Raw genomic sequence first — 17,310 nt, 5'->3', positions numbered from 1 at the left:
GTTAAACCTGACTCTAATTTTAATTTTAAAAAATTGTATCTTGGTAGTATGATGTATGTTTAAGAGACAAAATAACATTTATGACAAGGTTTGTTTTTAAGCTTCGGATTGCATTCCAATAGGTAAGAGGCCATGATGGTTTTGTCAGTTTTGAGTGGAGAGTTCTTTTTGTAGTCTTCATGCCCTTTAAGAAAAATGTGGCACAGAAATTAGTTCTAATACTGTTAGAAATTAAACTTATTTTTCAAGGAGCTGAACAGCGTCTGCTGCCATCTAAGTTAATGAGAATGGTTAGTACTTGAGTCAATATTTCATTGCATTATGTTATGTGCAAAATGAAAAATTTAGGAATAGTCCTTGAGTAGAGTTTTTAATGTGCACTTCCTTGACATAGTGGCATATATGAAAGTGGTAAATACACACCCTGATATTTACCTATTGTGTTGTTTGTACAACATTACAGGCGGAATAATTTCTGAAATAGAAGTACCTAAATAGACTTCCATTGGATTGGTATAACTCCTTCCCTCATTATGTAAATATCAATTTAAACTATTTGTGTGAGATATTTAAGTATCTTGCACGAATAATGAGTGAACATTTTCACTCTTCCGTATTCACTGACTTCAATATCCTTATTCTCATAAATAGATTTAATATTTTATATCAAGCAGTCAAGTTAATTTGCCAGCCAGAGTAGTCTTGCATTATTTGACTTCCTGATCTGGAAAATATCCAGATGCGCAATCATTCGAAACTAAAGGTACTTACTTTATATTGATTTTTATATGCCTTGAGCTGTTTTTAATAAGAAGTAATGGTAAAACCCAAATGTATAGCCCACATGTCACATGTTTGTATTCAGAGTTTCCCTTTTCAATATCCAAGGCTCTGAACCTCTGAAGTACATTCTTTCAAACTCTCTCTCAAGAGAGAGAGAGAGAGAGAGAGAGAGAGAGAGAGAAAGAACTGTTGATCTGCTAGATCATGGTGTTATGTGTAAGAGGTCTAGTCAGGTGCCTGATGAATCATATATGTACCTCAAGGAAACATTGGCTGGAGGGAAGTAAAAAGAAGAGGAACAATATAACAGTTAAGCTTTCCACGTGTTCACTGCGATTTTTCTGAATATTTTTGCTCTTAAAAGTTCTGCGGGATAATAAGTTAATGAAATTAAACAGATCGGATACAAAAATATCATTGTTATTTTCAGTTCCGTCTTCAGTACATATTTTCCCTTCCTCCTCCATGTCCCTCCTCCAGTTCCTGTGGACTCTGAATCTCACAACAGTCCAGTGTGATAGAGAAGTGCTGCTATACAACTAACCAAATAGGCAACTGAGTTACTTAGTCTAAGTACCTAGACCAGAAATGTACAGAAGGTCTCTGGTAGTTCATAAATGAAGTCCATGCCTCCCAATATCCTCCTAATATCTAAAATAATATTTTCATAACTTTTAATTCAAAATATGTTGAATTGTTTCATGGTTTCTGTTATAAGGGCTATAGATGCATTATAGCATATTATATATACATTCATAAAGGCAAACATTAAAATGCTGCACCATTATTCATAATTATTTTTGATGAATATTTCAATAGTACACAGGTTAGTATATGAACTGTATCTGTTCACTCTTGTATTGTGCATAAATGTACAGACAGGCTTTAAAAACATCACTTCTATATTCAAAAAGCCCACAACAATAATTTCTCAATATAATTTCAAAAATAGAAATCATTCTTTGACTGGTGCATTTCTATGGCTCTCTCTTCATTTAGGTGGTAAGTGCAGACATGAAACAAGAGGAAAATAGACATGTAAATATAATACCAAAATTAGTGAAGTGTTATGAAAGTAGACAAATTTACATGCCTAGTATCTGTGCAATAGAATAAGAATTAACCTCTTGTTTGAAAAGAGGTTCAAGGACATGAGCATCTGAAGTATAGTTATGAAAACTTCATTTTGATTCAGGTGTCCCCCACTGTGAATTGTGTTTTCTCTCACAGTAAAACTGCGGTAAGAGCAAGTGAAGAAAAATACAGGACCTCTATACTGTCTGATTTTTTTAAAAAATCTTTTTTAGAGATTGTTTCAAGATAATTTAGTGGGGTTCTGATAAATTTGTACAATTTGATTTGTGCCTATCAAATAATGTTGCAGTGAAAAAACTGGAAGTTGGGCTTAAATGGTTTCATGCTTAAATTTCTCACACCTACCACTACATGTAAAATTTGTAGGCAGATTATTAAAAAGATGACAAACAATTGCTAGTGCCCATGATGTGGAGACCAACAGATCCTATAACAGCAAGTAAAAGATATCCATTCTTTACTAAAAGTGGAATGCTATGTATGTACTGGGTTGTTGTGACAGGGGTCCTTAGGAAGCTTCTTTCACTCCCTTCAAGAAGCTGTAGCAAACCTACGTCTTTATTTTCTACTAGTAATCGCTACATTCTCTGGAACTAGAGATTCCTATTCTTCCTTTCCCAAGTTGGCAGTAATAGTATCATCCCCTGAGCACAGAGGAGGATAAACTATTGAGTTGTGCCCTCTATTAAAACTGAGGGTTTTCCAAGTAATATATATCTATCTATATAGATATAAATATAGATCTCTCTCTCTCTCTCTCTCTCTCTCTCTCTCTCTCTCTCTCTCTCTCTCTCGATATATATATATATACCCAAAATAGCTAGATAGATAGATAGTAGGGCTGTGAGAAGCTTTGAGAGCTGATTCAATTCAGAGGAGATTCTGAATTGAATAAGGAGACCAGTTAAAAGGTCTGAATTGATTCAAAGCTCTCCGAATCGATTCAAAAAAATTCAGAGATTCAGGCAGTCCCCGCTCGCTGCCACAAGGAGCTGGACCCAGGCTCCATGCTGGTAAGTAGAGGGAGGGGGGAGAGGACCATGGAGGGACTCCCACCAGGCTCCATCCCCTGCCTGTTCCCCAGCCCTCCTGAGTACCCTGCTACACCCACCCGCTCTCCCAGCTCCCCGCCTCCAATATTTCCCCACTCAGCCCCGACTCTTTAAAAAAAAAGCCCCCACTCACCAGATGCTGCCAGGCAGAGGGGCGATCCCCACTGTCCCACACTGTGTGGGGGTGTTCTGCCACAAGCCCCCCAACCCCTGCCCACTCTTCCAGTTCCTCCGCATGGCTGCCTTGCCCACCCCAGCTCCCTGCTCTTATTAAAAAAAAAAAAAGCTCCCACTCACTGGCTGCTGCAGTGGCCTTGGGGCTTCTCAGGGCTCATGGCAGAGCCCCCCCACACAGTGCAAGGCAGTGGGAGTCAGTGGGGATTACCCCTCTGCCTGGCAGGAGCTGGTGAGTGCAGGGCTTTTTATTGCAAAGAGCTGGGAGCTGGGGCCCAGAGAGCAGGCGGGGTTGGGGGTTCATCACAGAGCCCCCCACACAGTGTGGGGCAGCAGGGATCGGCCCCCCACCTGGCAACAGCCAGTGAGTGGGGGCTTTTTTTTTTTCAAAGAGCCGGGAGCTGGGGCCAGGCAGGGCAGCCATTGACAGGGCTGGGAGAGCGGGTAGGGGGTGGGGCTGATTTGGCCGATTTCAGCTGCAGTTGAATCTCCAAATCAGATTTGGCCAATCAGTTTGGGGCAATGTTTCGTATCATCAGATGGAATCACTGCCCGCCAAATCCGAAGCGAATACTAGCTGCTTTGCACAGACTAGATAGATAGATATGCATGTCTATAGTTACACACACACACACACACACACACACACACGTATGTACACACACAGATATACATAATTCCTTCTAGGAGCAGGTGAATAACTACAGAGTCAGGCCAAATTTATATTCCTGTCAGCCTGATTTAGCATGTTTTTGTCATGATTTTTATTACAAGGACATTATAATTGCATTCTGCCATCTATAAATCACTGAGGAAATGGTTCACTGAAGCACAAAGATGAAGCATTGCTCAGCTTAATCCTATATTGTCTTTTTCATTTTTCAGTTATATAAAAAGATGTGTAGCTTAAGTACACATCTTAGCACATAAATTTAATAAAGTATGTGCGTAAAAATCAAAAGACAAACCACTTTAACGTGACGTTTATTGTAGTTAATATCTTCCAACCCAATGCAAAGGTAGTTTTATAGGGGTTGATTGCTCCATGGTAGAACCAGGTTTTACCATGAGTGAAGAGTAAATTCCCTGAAACAGCAGTGGAAAATCCATTCAGACAATTGTGGACATTCACACCACTTTGCTATAAGCATAGCTGAACCACAGTGCAGTAATTTTCAATTATAGTGCACTATCCAAATTCTCACTTTCACAAAAAGTAGATATATGAAGAAGCTAAGTGATGACTGTTATGATGGAAAAATTGGTTCTGTAATAGAATAGGAAGAAAATGATTTGCATCATGATCTCTGGAAATAATAGAAGCACCCTGTTTCTCTTTTTGCAGAATGTAAACAGGTCTTTCTTGTTATGTCATTTATATATTAGTTTATAGTGGGGTTGAAGATAGACTCTGATTAAGTTAATTGGATGGTTCTTTATATCTAACTTTTTTCCTTGATTCTAGCAGTCTTAGGTGACCTCAGTAAGAAAGTACCATCTGTTAGGAGGACCAGAGGAGGAATACCTTATGACTTTGGCCTAACCAATGCTCATAAAACAATACCACAATGCACAGCATCTTGGATTGAACTGCCAGGATAACGTACACATCTAGATTTTTTTGACTCTTCTACTAAAGATCCCTGATCACCAAGGACATTTTTTCCATACTGTCCAAATATGACTGATCTAGAAATCTTCTGGGATCATATTAATTCCCTAGTGAAAATTCATCCTGGCATTACTGAGAGCAAAGGTTCAGTGCACCAAGACATATAGCCTTAGGAACATGTGCTGTCTGTTGGAAAAGGGCCATGTGCTGTCTTTTGGAAAAAGCTTTTCTTATGCTGAAAATGTTCCCACATTGCTGTGTGCCACCAATAAGGCAGAACGCCTACCAGTTTATGGCTTTTTATCATCAGTGTAGACTTGACTGAAAATGTAAAATGATTCCTTTTGCATTAATAGAAATGAAAATTGCTTGGCCACTTGCCTCACGTGTGAGTCTGAACTGTAATCAGCTGTACTCACATTAGTCTGTACTGTAATCAAGTATGTAATCACACATTCAAGCACTGATTTCAGTGACACTGTTTCATTTTTATGTTCGTGAGCTGATCTATTGCAAGTATTATTCTGTCTTTGCTTCTTAAACTGTGATAAAGGGATGGTTATACTGTAAATGTGTCCTTTATAAGCCCTGATTAAACTGTATACAAAATGTTCCCTAACACACCTGCAACTGTGAGTACAAGCAGCAGTTATCAACAAGCTGTGTGTGCCTGAACAGCAGCCAGTCCTGTTCAAATTGTGAATGAAAGTTCTTGGATTTTATTTTTCAGAACCAAAGAAAATGGCTTTGACAGAGAGCCTTTGCACTCAGAGCATCCAAGCAAGCGGCCCTGCACTATTAGCCCAGGCCAGCGGTACAGTCCAAATAATGGCTTATCTTACCAGCCCAATGGTCTGCCTCACCCTACCCCACCTCCACCTCAGCATTATCGTTTGGATGATATGGCCATTGCCCACCACTACAGGGACTCATACAGACACCCCAACCACAGGGACCTCAGGGACAGAAACAGACCTATGGGTAAGGGACACTTCAGAAACTTTGTGCATCATTTATTGTTCTTTGCATCTTGTTTCCCTTTTATTTCCTGTAATTAAGCTCTGTACTTCAGAGAGAGAGTTTTTTCTGTGCAAATCTTCCTTGTGGTCTGTGATCCAATTAGGTTTAATGTCTGAAATTAATTTTATAGTATTGAACTGGATTGTCACTTGAACTATGCATTCATATGGCAGAGTAAGGAGTATAGACTACCCGTTTTGTTCTTGCAGTGAACAAAATAGATTTCTGAGCAGGTGTACAAGGAACTTGTGAAGACCTGATTTTTCCTTGCATTCTGTTCATGTGGCAACCAGAACAATTGGGCTTCCAAAGGGGTGTTAACTTGCTTGTCTTTTTAATGAAGTGGTATAGACCTTGAGGCTGCTGACAGACATGGAAAAAAATGCACTTTACTTCAGTCAGCTATTAGATAAAACTGCCAAAATAGCCCTGCTGAAGCACGCAATCTAAACAGACTTTGAACAAGCCAGGTCAAACTAACGTGATGCCTCTTCTGGGCATGCACTGGGTTTAGCATGGGGGCGCAATGAATTTAAAGTGCTGGGTTTTGGGGGTGAGAGGAGGTTACATCTGTAAGCACCCTGAGGTGGTTATTAGGGCTGTGCAAAGCTTCAGGTGCTGATTCAATTCAGAGGCAATTCGGCCTGATTTGGCGGCTGAATCTCTGAATCCGAATTGAATTAGGAGACTGATAAAAAGGTCTGAATCAATTTTGAGAGCTTTGGAGATTTGGGCAGTCCCTACCTACCGTCGCAGCTGTACCTGGACTCTGTGCCGGTGAGTAGAGGGTGGGGAAGGCTGGGGGAGAGGACCATGGGGGGACCCCTGCCAGGCCCCATCCCTGCCTGCTCCCCCAGCCCCCCTGAGTGTCCCCTTACCTCTGCACACTTTCCCAGCCCTATCGATAGCTGCCCCACCCACCCCAGCTCCAGGTTCTTTAAAAAAAGGAAAAGCCCTGCACTTACTGAATGCTGAAGTGGTCACTGGGGCTTCTGGGGGCTCGTGGCAGAGCCCCTGACACAGTGCCTGGCAGCAGCCTGTGAGTGCAGGGCTATTTTTTTTTCTATTTTTAAAAGAGCCAGGAGCTGAGGCTGGGAGAGCGGGCAGGGGATGGGGCCTGTTTGATTCAGAGATTCAGCCAATTTCAGCTGCAGCCAAATCTCCAAATCAGATTTGGCCAAATCAGTTTGGGACTGTGATTTGAATCACCTAATCAAATCAGTGTCCCCTGAATCAGCTGAATACGAAGCGAATACTAGCCGAGGCTTTGCACAGGCCTAGTGGTTGTTGTATTTAGACAACTTATATTTCTTCTGTCCATGTCGTTTACATTTTTTCAATCTTTTGTAGTAAGACATTATAAAATAACAAGGTATTATTTAACCATTGTATTTCTTGCAATATATATAGCAGTTAAAATGCTGTTACATCAGTTCTTAAGAGTTCAGCCTTTCTAATGATTTGAAGGTTTGGCTTTTCTTTTTTAACTTGGAAGTAGTATGTGAAGTGAAAAATGAGCAATCTTGAGGAGGGGGACATCCTATAAAAACTTCAACCAATTTTCTAGATGTCAATTTGACATGGTCTCTCTCAGTGATTTTACACTTAGTTTGGCAAATATTTATTCCACGTTGAAAAAGTCTATAAATGAGCTAGAATATTGGGTATGCAACCAATATGACAATTTCTGAATTTTAGAACTAGGGTCACTTGCTTAATTTTTGTTGCATACAAAATGTCTACCCTTCCCTAATGCTTTTCATGCTTTTTAAGAAGACTCATTTGAAATGTCAATATATTGATCAAGAACAAAGCCTACATAAAAATAAGAAAAATCAACATGAAATTGCACCTTTTTAGAACTTACTGAAATTCTGAAGTAATGTCAACAAAGTGAACAATAAATATTAATTATGTTTCTTTGTATGGTACTATGCAAATGATCAGACAGCCTTGACAGTCTTATCTTTGCACCAGAAAATGATGTTTCAACTCACTTATAGTATCTCGTCTACATTTTTTATAACTTTTATTGAAGCAGCCTTCATCTTTTTGTTGTGCAGTCTAGCAAGTGGTCTGTGTAAAACTGAGGTCAAATGGAATTACGTGCATGGAACAGTGGCAGTATTGGACTAAATTATTTTAAATGCATCTTGTTATGAATATTACTCTTCCAGTTGTTTTTCATTGTGAAATAAATTTGTTTTTCCCACTGAAAAGACTGATAAACACTAAACTATATAGACTTCATATACATAAACCTTCAGTGAGTAAATTGCTTCATGCATTTACGTAATGAATGGAGAAGCATTGTGAGTATCTAGACTCAATGTTATATAAATGAGAGAACAAGATCTTTTCTAGATGAAACCTTTGATGTAAGTACTTCTTATCAATTTTGGCAGGGTTGCATGGCACACGTCAAGAGGAAATGATCGATCACAGGCTAACAGACAGAGAATGGGCAGAAGAGTGGAAACATCTTGACCATGTAAGATGTGTACATGTGTGTGTAATTGTCTGAATTGATGTATGTGAATAGAAGTGTACAGTGACTTTAGAAAGTAATACTACAATATTATCAACTGGCGTAGTGCATTTAAATTTGTTCCTTTATCTCCCATACTGGGGGGGAAAGTCTTTTAATATTTGAAAATATTGGGGATTAAAGTACAACTCATGGTTCCCAGTTTGGCTGTATAAGCTAGCAATTGGGCTCCAGTTAGCCATTTTAGAATCCTAATTGTGGAAACAACGGCATAAAAGTTGGGAGCTAAAGTTTGCCTATTGGAGGTATTGTTTCATTGATTGGTACCTTAAAAATGGGGGGGAGTTGTTTCACTAATAAAAATTAGACTTTGTAAGTGTTGAACTTTGCCTGTGCCATTCTGAGATTCAGAAGGAATTGTTTGCAAGAGAGACTCGTATTCCATAACTACTTTCAAAACCAGGGAAAGAATCTTTCATCTTTAGAGCCCTGACTATTGACATGAGAAAATTTCACAGTATTTTCTGTTTGGTGTATGAATATAGCATATCATAATCAAATATCCCTTTGGTTCCTCCTTTCCCTTTTCCTTTGACAAATAGCTGTTAAACTGTATAATGGACATGGTGGAAAAGACAAGGCGATCTCTCACTGTACTACGGCGATGTCAAGAAGCGGACCGTGAGGAGCTTAATTACTGGATACGACGGTACAGTGATGCAGAGGATTTAAAAAAAGGTGGTAGCAGCAGCAGTAGCCATTCCAGACAGCAGAGTCCAGTGAATTCAGATTCAGTTACATTAGGTACAGTATCTCCTTCAAAGGTTGTTTTCCAGTCCTGCTCCGACATAGCCAAGCTCTCGTTCCTTATTTAATTTATTTATGTAATGCAGTTGAAATTTATAGTTGTTCTGTGTGGGTTTTTTTCTTGGTTAATACAAGTTACATTTTCTTTTTCATTTGAAAGCAAGGACTACCTGTGTATCTATCTATCTATCTATCTACACGTATAATTTCCTACTAGCCTAATTTTTGTTCGAAACACTTATTTTTTGTGATACTCATCGATTTTCCTCCCATTTGTATTGGGGAAAGGTCTGAAGAACAGAATGGAATTTGAATTTGGTCATGTAATAAGCTGAACACTATGGCTGCTTACAGATGTGGGGGAGGGAAAAACATCTTTACTTTCAGCTCGGCATGCCCCTGTACCAAGCACAGCACATGCCCAGAAGAGGGATTGCATCAGTTTGACCTGGCTCACCCAACATCTGTATAGATTCAGCACTTCAGTGGACCTTTTTGGTGCTTTTATCTAATAGCTAATTGAATCAGTTTTAGATAAAACACCAAGGAGCCCTGCTGAAGTGCCCAAACTATATAGACGCTAGGAAGCCGGGTTAAACTAATGCTTCCTCTTCTGGTAAAGTACTGTTTTTGGTGAGGGAATGGTTTCTCATGTCTGTCAGTGCCATGTATGAGTTCCCATTTTTACCATGTAAACCTAAAATAGGGGCTGCTTGACTAGTATAATTGAAAGAAAAGTCTGGTATAACAGAATGGAGTTAATCCCATTGAATATAAATTAATCAACTTGGGAGGCGCTTACATTTAGCAAGTAAATGAAAACAGAAAATTTTAAGCTGTATTTGTATTCAGTTCCAAAAAGAAATGTGACAAATAAGTTTGCAAATGCTCAAATTTAACATACCTGCCACTGGTGCTAAGTTCCATTCCAACTAGTAAGCATGTAAATGGACTTAGGAACTTAAGTGTTCAGCTGCATTTCACCCTTCTCAGATCCCTGAAAATCCATTAATGGATCTATTTACTTTGTAACAACTGCCATCTTAGTCTTAGTATTGAGTCACACTGGAGGCAGCTACATGTGCAATTAATAAACAATAAACTCCGGTGCTTATTGCTCCAGAGTTTATTGCTCCCAGGGGCACTGCTTAAACATGCGCCTGGGACCACAACACATTGAGCTGTGATGGAGTAGCCCCAGCTGGCAGGGGGTTTTGTGGGGCCAGCCTGCCAGCCCAGGCCAGCTCCTCTCCTGGGTCAATGTATTCCTCTCCTGGCTCAACTGGTGCATAAGGGGCTCCAGTGTGGGACAAGCCAACAGGTAGCTCCTGCACTAAAGCACGTTCATGCCCCAGCCAGCGAGGGCAACATGTGCTCTGTTGCAGTGAAAATGAATTAGTTTACTTCAGCCTAATAGGAGCGCATGTGTAGATGTGCAACATTTACTGTGGAGCTAATTAGTCTACTCTGCAGTAAACATCTCATGTAGATGTGCCCCATGAGGAATAGGAGGAGAATCCAGCCACCTTTTATACTAAGAGCTTTTTAGGGCTTTAACTGTGGTGGAACAGAATTGCACTTAGGTGCTTAAGTACATTTATATGCCTAATGGTTGGAATAGAATCTGGCCTTTGGTTTATCTGAAGCTCATGTAACTATACATTATTTAAGAAAACAGAAGTAGCTTATAACTCGCTATCTTGGGTCCTATTAGCAGTTTAGTTACACATCTTGGAAACCCTGCCCAAGAGCAGGGTAAATAAGTGCATGGGTAGTTATCTCATGCTGACTCCCTCCTATTATGATTATGCTACTAACAACAAGTACCAAGGCTACTTTTTAAAATGAGGATGGGCTTGTATATACAAGCTGTATGTTAAGGATGAGCATAGATCAATAGCAGTGCAACTCAAAGGACAGGAGAAGTCTTTCTTTGCCAGCAATCAGGAGTACCAGAAACCTCCACAATTGTTACATTCCAAATGTGCATATGTAGAATCTTAGATAATGTATGGCTAGAAATAATTTAAAACATATAAGGTGAGCTGGACCAGAACCCCAGAGTTCCAAGCATCCTGAATTTTGCTGCTTACCATGATTTGAACTTTATAAATGTATTTATAAATGGTAAATAGGCTTCTCCCTCAATATTTGCCCTGTTTAATGAAAAACATTCTTCCCTGAAAAATAACTGGTTAATCCCCAGAGTTTTCTGACTGAAAAAAGGAAGGAAGCTAGAAAATATTGTACTGGTAAACAATGCTCAGGTAGGTAAATAAGTGGGGTTTTTACTATGAAATTCAGGGCCCTGTGGTTACAAAGAAAGCCTCCTTCTCACCTGACAAAGAATGTGTTGCATTTGAACACTTGTCTAACTTTATTCCAACCAAGTAATTGAGTCTAATAAAAGATATCACCCCCAAAAAATGGTTCCCTCTTTTTGAACCAGTTGAGCTATAGTGTTATATTTTTTTCTTTTCAGAGTTGATATTTAAATTATTTAAAATATTGGGAATAGCATCACTAAATTAATAGGCACAGTCTCTTTGGAAATCCTCACAAACATTGTGGCAAGTATTTTTGTGAACAATGTTGGGTATATAAAGAAAGATGCTGAGTAATCCAGAGGTAAATACGACAGGTGAAGTATCTACAATGACTACGACCCCTGGAAACAACCATTTGTTTAGAGGAAACTGCTGAGTCATGATCTGCAAAATCTATGTTTAGTACACCTGTAACAGGGCCGTTGAACATTTTGAACTTCAGTGGTAGTAAGACTTTTAATTAAGAAATGTAATAAGGCAGGGTGTGGAATTTTTATAAATCACTACTACATTGAAACATTATCAGCAAATCTTACTGGGAATATCAAGAGAGTAAATACTTTAAATAATGTACTTAGTCATAAGACAAAAGATGCTGTTTCCTAGTTAGAGAAGTATAGAACTAGATTATTTGCTTGTATTTTTGCCAATAGGAGTACTTAAAAGATACGGGATTTATTTGCCAAACAGATTCCATTGCATGGTATACCAATGGAATATGTTTTTCAAATTAACTATGTAGTAGTGATGGATACAAATTTAACGGGCTGGAGCAATTCATTTTACTTGAATATTCATTCCAAGAAATTTGATTTTAAAAAATACTTTCCTAGGCTTACAGCCTGATAATTTGTAATGTTTCAAGAACATAGTATCTATTTCAGTCATAGGGCTTGGCAAGAAGTATCTGACACTCATGACATCAGATACTTACCTTTTATTTGACAGGAAATACAGTAATTCTATTACCTTAAATCAGGAAATATCTGGGTAAACTACAGTACTTTAGAAGGTTAACAAAATACAAAACTCTAACTGTTTGACAGCAACATCACTGAACCTTAAGGCAAATGTAGTTTTTTCTTATTTTGTATTCTTTTTGAGAAGGTGCCAAAGAAAGGGAATGAGAAATTATTCCAAAATTTTAATTAAGTCCCCCAACGTGTAAATATTGCTTTTTGCTGTGTGGATTCTAAATGTCAGTGATTCCCCTTTGTACTTTTTTTTTACCAAGATAATCCATCCTTTAAAAATTATCGGCTTGTCATCTCCAGTAGCAGAGGAAAAAATACCATATGGCTACATTGTGTGTGTCTTGTTTCCTTTTCATTATGATTAAAATGATACCACAACAGTAAAGCAGATTTCACTGCCACACTTATGATCGGCTACTTTTTAGGTGTATAATTCTATCATTAAAACACACAACCCATTCGGAAATTTAGTATACGTGATTTTTGCCCAGGAGCATTTAAAAAAACCCCTAATTCTTCAGTGCCAGTAAAGCTGTTTTGTCTGAAAAGTTGTGTTCTTTTTTAACTTTGTGTGTAGAGTATTTTCATTTTAGCAGTCCAAAGTATATAGTAATTATATTTTTGCCTTTAAAAATAGCTAAAAAAAGTTAAGTGAGTATTTAAAACTGTATATAATTTGTCTGCAGTTTATTTACTGTCACTGTTTTTAATTCATTTTAGCATTATAGAAATCTAGGCAAGACATTAACAGTAAGTAAACCTACTGTTCTGAAACAATAAAAAGTGCACAAATGTGCATTTTAGGTAGGGCAGACTCATTCTCATTTGGTGCTAAATAATACATATTTATAAAAGTTTTTTAAAATTGCTCAGATTTTACATATATAATTCACCTGATAGACTGATAATCTTTCAAATGAGTGATGTCATGCTTACTCCTGAACTACTTTTGAAGGATTTTAATATTGGATGCCAAAAAAATGGTAATTTTCACCTTAAAATTAATAATAATACATATCATACAATGTATTCTGAAATAAATGCAACAGGATAAGGTCAAGATGAAAGTTCCTTGTCTTTTTGGATTATAAATAAGACCTATAACCTTATTGAGTACAGATGTATATAAAGATCAGTGAAGATAGGCAAACTTCAAAAGGTTTGGAGGTAATGTTAGATTGGAATACTTCCCTGAATTTATCACAACCTCCAATAGAAATCTGTATGAAAATCTTTCAAGATGGAGTGGAAATAGCCAGGGTCAAGATTTCTTATGTTTCCAGATTTTGTGTCAATTTCAAAGGCTTCTATTGCCATTCATTAAACTCTTTCATTTTAAACTTTCAAAGTTCATACTTTATTCCAGCTGGTTCACTCAACTCTAGTACATTCTGGGTTAGCAATGACAATACCCACTAACATGTTTGCTCATCTCACTATTAAAATACTCCCATTGCATTTTGCAAGCAATAACCATTATCATGATTTACATGATATTTCCAGTGTGTGAATATCACTAACATTCATGGCAAAATTATAAAAGATTTCATGGCAGTCTGTACAGCTATTAAATAGTGCTTTTAAACATAAAACTAATATTAGTAACAATTAATTTTAATGTTGCTGAAATGGAGGCTTGGGCCAGATTATAGCACATTGAATGGTGTGCTAATGCATAGATCTGGACCTGAATTACTGTATAGTGTATCCCAGAGGAAGTGATAATCTTTATCCATTTCTTATACTGTACCATGCACTATGGTGCTTGACAAAATAATTGATATGTGACATAGAAAGAAGAAATAAAAACCTGCTGCTGCCAGCTATTGTAAAGTTGCTTTATTTTTTGGCTCAGTTAAGTAGTGCAATACCTGTGTTTTAGAATGAGAACATTAGTGACTCCATAGCCCGTGGTCATGATTTTGTGTTCAAGGGTCATTATAATAGCCATTAAAAATATTTTCCAGGCCAAAACTGTGTTTAAATGAATGTGAACTGATGCACACCAACAAGCCTTGCAAGTTAATCTGATTCACTATTTCATTTCTCTGGTTTTACATCTGTGTAACTCCATTAACTTCCTATAGGAATGACACAGGTTTGAACTGGACCCTTGCAGTTTAGAGTAAAGTCCTTTATTTAATCCTTGTGGCACACCTCAATCCATGTGAGTTGTTATCTAACCACTGAAATATAAAACTATTTTCAGTGTTATTCACGATGCTTACTGTTCTTTGCCATTTTGGATTAGACAAAAAAGTACCTATTTAAATAAAATCTGTTTCTTCAACTATATTACAACTAGGACTGTGACTTGCTAGAGACCTGGTTCCAGTCAAGGTATCCTTAAGGCTAGGGACAGACATTACACACAAACCAGTTTAAGTGATCAGGAACTAATTTAAATCTGTAATAGAACAGATATTCAGTACACACAAACCAGTGTGAAAATGGCTGAAACCAGTTTTGAGAAAAACCTGGTTGAATGTAGCATCAGACTTAACTGATCTGGGTCAAACCAGTTTATGTAATGTCTCTCCCAGACCCCTTCCTGGTTTAACTTAAACAAGAGTCCCTCAGCATCCCAGATGCTTTGCAGCCCTGGGCAGGGTGCTCTGCTCCAGAGAGCTGGGCTGGCCCATCCCCCCTGCTCCCTGGCTGAAACTCCGGCAGTGACAACAGCAGGCACAGCAGTGTCTGCCTGACTTCCTCCTGTCCCCACCCCCCACCCCCCACACACAGAGAGCACGGACCATAGCTAGCATGTGGTATGCTAGCTAATGCTGAGAGGTGTCTGTGTAAGGCAGACAGGACAAAGGCAAACAGAACAGCGTCCGCTTATGGCTTTTTGGAGCTAATCAACAGGTCAGCTGGTAATGTCCCTCCATTCCTTCCCTGGAAAAAGTTAAAGATGTCTCATTAGTTCAAGTTTTTCTTAGAGAGGCTTTTGTTTTCTTGATGGGGTGCTAAATGCTGCGTTACTCCCTATATAACTCCCTGCTGTGTAACTAAATGCTGTGTATCTCCCTGCTGGCTCCCTCACTGGTGAGGAGCAGCGGGCAGCCTTCCCTAATCAGAGTGTCCTGCTGGGGGCTGGCCACAACCCTCTCAGCTCAGCACTTTGGAAGGGAAGGGAGGGCTGCTCTTATGCCCACCGGCTTCTAGCCTGAGCCACTGCATGCATTTCTGGGATGTCTGGGCAGTTACAAACTGATTGAGCCTACTCAGGTTAGACCAACCTGCAAAGATTGAATCAGTTCAGGCTCAGGCCTTTTGAATGTCTGTCCCTAGCCTAAGAGACACTGGCATTGGGTTTAGAAGCCCTGGTGGAATGCTCTGTTACTGTGGTTGTATAGCTGCTGGTACCTGAGGTAGTGTACTCAGAGCCAGCAGAATTATTTCTGTATAGCAGTGCATTATACTGTTTAGCTACCCCCTTATTATTGGTTCATGGGCTCTGTGGGTTTTGTCGTTATGGAAGTTTGTTTGACCAATGTCCCACTAGTGATGATATGTTTACTTTCAGGGTCAGAATGAAGTAGAACAAACTTGTAAAAAAATCCATAGTTGAGATTTAGGCAACAGCTAGACATAAACATATTTTCCCTTCTCATGCTCCGTGTATTGTAATTTTCACTATCATCATTTGAGCCTCAGTCTATCCACTGTGGGGAAGCTGTACCTTTACACTGTTGCTCATTCCTTTCTTTAGCCAAATAAAATCATATAGGTCCTTCAAAATTGACCTATTTATTCATTTTCTCTTGTTGTTTTGGGGTTTTTTTCTTTTTTTGATCACAGCTCTTGTTGTATCTATTACCTAGTGCTAAAAGTTACCATTCCATTATACATTCAATCCATCTTCCATTCCCTCGTTCCAAAATAGACTACCTTTTTCATAATCTGAAGGAAACTTTACTTCAGTTATATTTTTCTAGATAATTTTTATATGCATATTTATCTCTTCATAACTTCTAGCTTGTTTCACTTCTCTTTATTGAGTATCCCTATTTGTTTCAGCCATTTAAAAAAAATCATGCCTTTTTTTAGTGCTTGCCTCACAGCTTCAGTTTTCATAGAATCAAAAGTCTCTAACAGTCTGCAAAATGCTTGTTGTACTTGCTGAACATCAGAGACTGGTTGACAGTCTGTCCATGATTTATGAACTGTTCATGATCTCATGCTTGATTAAATTGCTGAACTGAATACATCAGTGCTTATATGAAAACCTTACATCACACTGACAAACAGGTTGAGAACATGAGATTCTTATTTCTCTTCTTATGACGGAAAACATCCAAGGTGCAACATGAATCATTTTATTTTGCTTCTGATATTTAACAAAGTAATATAGGTTGTTGCCATCCCTGCCACCCAGTAATAGTGTGTCAGGGATAACTTGCTCTCACTTTTTGTATTTTCTCCATCCATATTCATGTGTGCATCTCATTCTTTGGCTTTATGAGTGTCTGGTGACTTTCCATCATCTTTTACATTAAAGTACTGTTCTGTACTGCTATTGAGTTCTCTTTACTTCCTTTATCTTCCTTTTCATCTTTTTACATACAGTACTGATATAGTGATTTGTGTGTGCATGCATGTATATGTGCATGTACATGACCCTTCTACCAAATGAATCTACTTAGATCTGAACTTCCAGCAACAAATCCTTTCAAGCATTAGTTTGCCTCAGTGATTTCTTAGGAAGTTCAGTACTGTGCATCCTAGTCTCCCCATTCTACTTTTGAAGAGAGTAGACAACAAGACAAGAGTTGCACTGTTGTTTTTGATTAATCTGGCATTGTTTTGGCTTAAAACCTTTCTCACAATCTTTTTCTTCATCAGCTTTCTTGTTTCCTCAACTTAGACTTCGTACCTAACAGTTTCTGTATATTTGCTATTAGACAGCTTTTCCTATGACTTCTGGTTTCTGCAATCCTCTTATCAATGACCCATTGTTTTTTCATGTTTTTTTCCA

At 38.4% G+C, this 17,310-nt stretch overlaps 1 protein-coding gene across 7 annotated transcripts in view; it reads left to right on the top strand.

Annotated features, from left to right (window-relative positions):
* Positions 1–17,310, top strand: part of RUNX1T1 (RUNX1 translocation partner 1) — a 184,738-nt gene that overhangs the window by 130,302 nt on the left and 37,126 nt on the right. For all 7 annotated transcript variants that reach the window (XM_019527918.1, XM_019527915.1, XM_019527922.1 and 4 more), the window contains 3 exons: positions 5,447–5,697; positions 8,142–8,227; positions 8,827–9,028. In XM_019527918.1, the coding sequence (XP_019383463.1) occupies positions 5,447–5,697; positions 8,142–8,227; positions 8,827–9,028 (539 nt within the window). The remainder of the gene's footprint in view (positions 1–5,446; positions 5,698–8,141; positions 8,228–8,826; positions 9,029–17,310) is intronic.

The sequence above is a fragment of the Gavialis gangeticus genome, unplaced genomic scaffold, assembly GCF_001723915.1.
Source record: "Gavialis gangeticus isolate Ggan-Ray unplaced genomic scaffold, GavGan_comp1, whole genome shotgun sequence".
Lineage (NCBI taxonomy): Eukaryota > Metazoa > Chordata > Crocodylia > Gavialidae > Gavialis > Gavialis gangeticus.
The sequence above is the reverse complement of the archived record's forward strand: the minus strand, read 5'-3'. Positions and strand labels throughout refer to the sequence as shown.